The 5,923-nt window shown below is 52.8% G+C and overlaps 1 protein-coding gene and 1 pseudogene across 1 annotated transcript; both read left to right on the top strand.

Annotated features, from left to right (window-relative positions):
* OR13J1GP (olfactory receptor family 13 subfamily J member 1G, pseudogene) overlaps positions 1–764 on the top strand; it is a 1,516-nt pseudogene extending 752 nt beyond the window's left edge.
* Positions 765–3,283: 2,519 nt separating this feature from the next.
* OR13J1G (olfactory receptor family 13 subfamily J member 1G) lies at positions 3,284–4,222 on the top strand. Its single transcript, NM_001390408.1, has one exon. The coding sequence runs from the start codon at positions 3,284–3,286 to the stop codon at positions 4,220–4,222; it is 939 nt and encodes a 312-aa protein (NP_001377337.1).
* The last annotated feature ends 1,701 nt before the right edge of the window (positions 4,223–5,923 follow it).

Below are 5,923 nucleotides of genomic sequence, written 5' to 3'. Positions count from 1 at the left end.
GTTCCTGGTCTCAGAAACATCTTCCAGGAAACAAGGCACATGGATCTGGAAGAGGCTGAAGGTTAGTAAAAAAATGGTTACATAGGGCAGAGGAAAGGGCTGGGATCAGGAGCCCCAGGGAATCCTGCAGCCCTGGTTTCCCCTCTAACTCACTGTGCAGCACTGGGCAAGCCCTTCCTTCTTTGAGTTTCATTTCTCCATACATAAAAGGGGTGGTCTTGCTGATCTGCAAGCCCCCTCCCAGTTCAGATAGGTGACATCCAGGCTAGGAACTACTCGGATTGAGCAGCCAGCTGCTCACTCCCAATGTGTCTTAGCCTCAGGAAGTGGCAATGGGACAGGAAGAAGTTGGCTGTGGCCAGGCTGGGGGCTTCAGCTTGGCCTTCAGAATCTGGGTGAGGAGGGGTGAGCTTGTGGGGCTAAGCAACAGGCTGGAAGCAGTGAGAAATGTGAGCACATCCTTCAGGTGCAAACATGGCTGTGATGCATACAGGACAGAGGGCTCAGGTGGGCTGGGAGAGGATAAAGGGAGGCTCCCCAGGGGAAGTGGCACTTGAACTGGTTTTCAGATAGCATTTGCCAGAAGATACACTGAAAGACACTGTGGGCTCTGCAAACAAGCTCCCTGGCCCAGCTCTGGGAAGCAGAGTCCCATAGCCTGCAGCCACATCCCTCCTCCCGGCTCTTCTTGGCCCCCAGTCCAGGAGAGAGGGCTGAGCGGCTCAGATTCTCAGTTCTCAGCACTCAGGCCGGAAGGCCGATGAAGCACTGAGCAGGTCTGCTCACCATGTCCTGAGTCTGAGCTTTCTTTGTGCTCATGGTTCATCCCAGGCAGAGATTGCTCCCCAACTGCAGGGCTGCTGCTTCTCCCTTGATACGTCCAGGGGTCCTGCCTGGTCTCCACACACCTCCTCTGTCCAGCCTGGTCCTCTGAAGCTCTGGCCACAGGTTCAAGGGCCTGCTCTACTGGTTGTGTGTGTGGTGTGTGTGTGTGTATGTGTGTGTGTGAAAGAGAACAGAGAGTGCCTACTACACATACACTCAAGCAAAGGACTGTACATGCACACACATGAGCCTGATGTGGTGTATATACTCACAGGTGAACATGTGCACCTGGCTGCCAGTCAAGTGTTTGTGCACACAGGTAGACAGGTGCATCTCTAGACACAGTCAAGTGAGGCAAGACATTCTATCTGGGATCCCAGGGCGAGGCCATTGCTCTCTTTGCTACAAGAAAGGCCCCTCCGCCCCCGAGGCAGCACGCAAAACTCGGGACCCCACGTCTGTGCATGTGAGGGCAGAGTCCACAGGGGGCCCCAGCCTGGGCCTGACTGGGTGGTGGAGCGCCAGGGAGACTCAGAGAGAGTCCACATCAGGAAGGATTTTGTGACGCGTCGAGTGGCCTGACAGCAAAAAGAAAAAGTGTGTCTAAGGGAGTAACCTTTCTGTCACTAGAGGCATGCCAACAGAAGCAGGATAGGCTCAGCTAGGAACTGGAGAGGATTATTGTCATGGAATGGTTGAGGCTTCCTGGCCTGGAGGCACATGTGTTCTCATTCCTTCCGCTAATGCCTAGCACCCTGTCTGGGGTGTGAAGAGGAACTCAATCCCTTCTCGATTCTGAAGCAATAACATGGTAGGACTAACAGAAGGAAACTGTCTCCGGCCAAGGGTGGCATTGAGAGGACTGGTGCCCAGCCCAGACCAGGCTTGGACAGTGTGTCCCACGGGTTTCCAAGAGCCGAAACACGAGGGAAAGTTTAAGTCCTGCTCCTTAGCTGGTGAGAAGATTAGGAGTAGGGGGAGACACTTAGGAGAAAGATGTCCATCTAGGGTGATGAAAGAACAACTAATATTTGGGGTTTAACAGAAGCAAACATTTGCTATGAGCTCAGTGCAGCTGTCTTGTTGTTAGGAGAACAGGATTCTAGACTCATCTTGCCAGGAACCTGCTGTGCAGCCTCAGTTTCCCCTACCTGCACAGTGGGAGCTCCAGTGGATTAATCTCTCAGAGCTTATTGCAATTTGATGGCCTAGGAGTTCATGAAGCCCAAGCAGCCCTGGCTCAGGTTAAGAGAAAATAGGAGGCAGGCTGAAAGGTCCATCAAACTTTTCACTCAAAAACACATAGGTAGTCAGTTCAGTTGTTCAGTCATGTTCCAAAACTTGCGATCCCATGAACATGCAGCATGTTCTAGGCTTTCCTGTCTATCATCAATCCCGTGCTTGCTCAAACTCATGTCTCTTAAGTCAGTGGTGGCATCCAACCCATTCTTATCCTCTGTCTTCCCCTTCTCCTCCCTCCTTCAATCTTTCCCAGAATCAGGGTCTTTGCTAATTAGTCAGCTCTTTGCATCAGGTGGTCAAAGTATTGGTGCTTCAGTTTCAGCATCAGTCCTTCCAATGAATATGGTGAAGATCAATTCTGAAGGTCAATCCACAGTAGCTGATGAAGCAGGACCTATGGGCTCACAGGTGGACGAGCCCCTAATAGGCTCAGAGGCCAGGAGCCCCTCCAATACAAAGCACGTGTGCTTCATGCATGAGACCAGAGCTGACTGCAGAGGCAAGTCAGAGTTTGGCAGGCTGAGAGATAAATGAGATGGGCATCTTCATCAGGGGAAGTGTGATATAACTCAAGACTTCCTGAAAGCCAGGAGGGACCCTCAGAGACCATCTAGCCCAGTGATTTCTCCAAAAGGTGGGTGGTCCCCTGACCAACAGAACAGCATCACTCAGACTGAATAAGATAGAAACTGTGTTTTCACAAACTTTCCAGGTGATTCTCATGTAATCCTTACAGGTGATTCTAAGATTTGAGGACCTTCCATCCAGCTCATTGTTCCCGAAACTCTGCTACTAGAATACTCATTTGCAGAAGGTTAACAGGTGCTCTGTAAAAGGTGGATCTATGGTCAAATAAGTTTGGGAACTGCCTACTCTCTGCATCACATTCAGAAAGTCACCAATCACAGTGGTGTGTTAATGACTCTGAGAAGTTCCGCAGTTAATTCTTTGCTTTTGATTAATCCAACGTTGTTTCAAATTGCTTTTTCAGTTTGCCCACATTTCCATTAACACTCTCTTAGAGAAATTCTGACCCACCTCATTCCTCATTTTCCACGTGGATCTATTGAAAACTGGAAGAAGTATTGGGACTACCCAAAGTCTCAGAGAGAAAGTGTGTCAGGGATCGAAAAGGCCCTAGCAATATTCTTCACCCATAAACCCTGCACCCTCTTACCCTGCCTCCTAGCCGTGCGTCCCTCCAGAGCTCTGTGATATGGAGCCAGTCAACAGCACAGAGGTGTCTGAGTTCTTCCTGAAAGGATTTTCCGGTTACCCTGCCCTGGAGCACCTGTTCTTCCCTCTGTGCTCAGCCATGTACCTGGTGACCCTGCTGGGGAACACAGGCATCGTGGTGGTCAGCGTGCTGGATGCCCGCCTGCACACACCCATGTACTTCTTCCTGGGCAACCTCTCCATCCTGGACATCTGCTACACGTCCACTTTTGTCCCCCTGATGCTTGTCCACCTCCTGTCAGCCCAGAAGACCATCTCCTTTCTTGGCTGTGCACTCCAGATGTGTCTGAGTCTGTCTACAGGCTCCACAGAGTGTCTGCTGCTCGCCATCATGGCCTATGATCGCTACCTGGCCATCTGCCAGCCCCTTAGGTACCCCGTGCTGATGAGCCACCAGCTCTGCTGGTTGCTGGCCGGGGCTGCCTGGGTCCTTGGTCTCTGCAAGTCAGTGACTGAGACAGTCATCGCCATGAGGCTGCCCTTCTGCGGCCACCGTGTGGTCAGTCACTTCACCTGCGAGATCCTGGCAGTCCTGAAGCTGGCCTGTGGTGACACGTCCATCAGTGAGGTCTTCCTGCTGGTGGGTGCCATCTTGCTGCTGCCCGTGCCCCTGGCCTTCATCTGCCTGTCCTACACGCTTATCCTGGCCACCACCCTGAGGGTACCCTCAGCCGCCGGGCGCCACAAAGCCTTCTCTACTTGCTCAGCACACCTGGCCGTGGTTATGCTTTTCTATGGCACCGTCATCTTCATGTACATGAAACCCAAGAGCAAGGAGGCTCATATCTCTGACGAGGTCTTCACGGTCCTCTATGCTGTGGTCACACCCATGCTGAACCCCGTCATCTACAGCCTGAAGAACAAGGAGGTGAAGGAGGCCGCCAGGAAGGTGTGGGGCAGGATACAGACCTCCAGGTGAGGGAGGCCGGGGCTCCTGCAGGTTAGCAGCTCAGGTCTACCTTCGCCTACAGAGAGGATGGGTAGGGCGCAGAGTTGGGGGTCTGGAATCTTCAACCCAGAAAGGCAGCACCACCTCCCACTGATCCTGCCACAGATCCGAGCTCACAATTCACCTTTGTTCCTTCTCCAGGCAGAGCTTTGGGCCAGCTCTGAGCATCAGTCCCCGCATCTTCACACCAGCCTCCCTGCTGGCCTCAAGATTTCAGTCTTGTTCCAGCCAATCTATCCTCCAAGGGTCATCCAGAGGGATATTTCGGAAAAGTCTATTTGATCATGTGTCTGTCTTGGCTGAAATACCTGAATGGCTCCCAGAGTTCTCAGGATGAAATGAAAGGGCTTCGCGGGGGTATTCCAGACCCCTGCAGCCTGGCCCTGCTGCTCATGACCAATCCCCTCCCCGCCCTGTGTCGCACAGACTCCCTCTTGTCAGCCCCACACACCAACCCGGCAGGAGCCTCGTGTGCCCAGCAATGCCCGACTCTGTGCCCTTCTTGGTTCTTCCCACAAGGCAGCTCCCACCTGACACACAGCTCCCTCTGTAAAAGGACTTCCTGATCCTCGAGGCCCTTCTTTTTATTTTTAAAATGAAATTCTCTAAGCTACACATGAGGTCCTTGTTGTTTTCCTATTTTACATAGAGTACTGTAAATCTGTTAATCCCCAACTCCTGATTTACCCCTCCCCCACCTCAAGGCCCATCTTGAATGACACCTCCTCCAGGAAGCCTCCCCACTCTGCACCTCTCACTGTGCTCCTCCTGCTTTATTTCAGTGTTGCTCTAAGAGCCAGTAATACCGGATTTCACTCTGTCCCAAGGTCTGGCCCTGCCCAACCCCAAGCCCACACCGGTTTCTTAAATAAACAGAAAATACATCAATGTAGGGCAGAGCCTGGGGTCCTCCCCAAATCTGAGCAGAGCTGAGATGAAGTTCACAGATGACAGGCACAGTCTAGTGCCTGAGGAGCTGACGGCAGAGGCAGTGACGAGGCCCAACCTCCACGATTTCCAGCCCAGCCCAAGCCCTGGGACACTGGTCACCGGAGCAGCGGAGGGTCTGGCTTCCTCTGTCGCTTTAGCAGCAGCCGCTCCACTGCCCCCCTGCCGAGCGTCCACGCTTCATGTGGCCTTGGGGAGACTCTGCTTCACCCATCTTCAACCCACCTACTAAGACCCTGCCATTTCCACCTCTTCCTGGAGCTCAGCCTCTTCCCAGGTTTGAACACACAGAGGAAACGGACTCAGGCTTGACAGCATCTCCATTCCCTGCCTCCTCTGGCCTCAGTGGTACCATCTTGTGTGATGGGAGAGCTCAGCTGCCGAGCAGCAGGCCAGCTCTCCTGCGCCCTGTAGGTAAGCACAGTGCTTGTCTGAGCCCTCAGGTACCCTCCAGTCTGTCTTCCTGCTTCCTCTGCTGGTCAGAACAGAGGCACAGAGGAGAGCAGCGCAGCCCGCAGCCCACAGCTGACCAAGCCCGGGTGAAGCTTCTGCAGAGATGCTCTGCTAGGCCTTTGATGCCATGACAGGAGTTTGGACTTTATGCTGTGGGGATGGGAGTTTACAATCACACTTCCTTTTAGCAGGGTCACTGATTAGACACCATACTTCACCCATGAAACTGCAAAGAATTTTTCTGACATATATCGCTAACTATAGTGCGGT

This window comes from Bos taurus, chromosome 8, assembly GCF_002263795.3.
Source record: "Bos taurus isolate L1 Dominette 01449 registration number 42190680 breed Hereford chromosome 8, ARS-UCD2.0, whole genome shotgun sequence".
In the NCBI taxonomy this organism is placed as follows: domain Eukaryota; kingdom Metazoa; phylum Chordata; class Mammalia; order Artiodactyla; family Bovidae; genus Bos; species Bos taurus.
Note: the sequence above shows the minus strand (reverse complement) of the source record. Positions and strands in the feature narration are given on the sequence as shown.

Excerpts from the sequence above, each read along its gene's own strand:
- OR13J1G (NM_001390408.1), top strand. The coding sequence starts at position 3,284 with ATGGAGCCAGTCAACAGCACAGAGGTGTCTGAGTTCTTCCTGAAAGGA.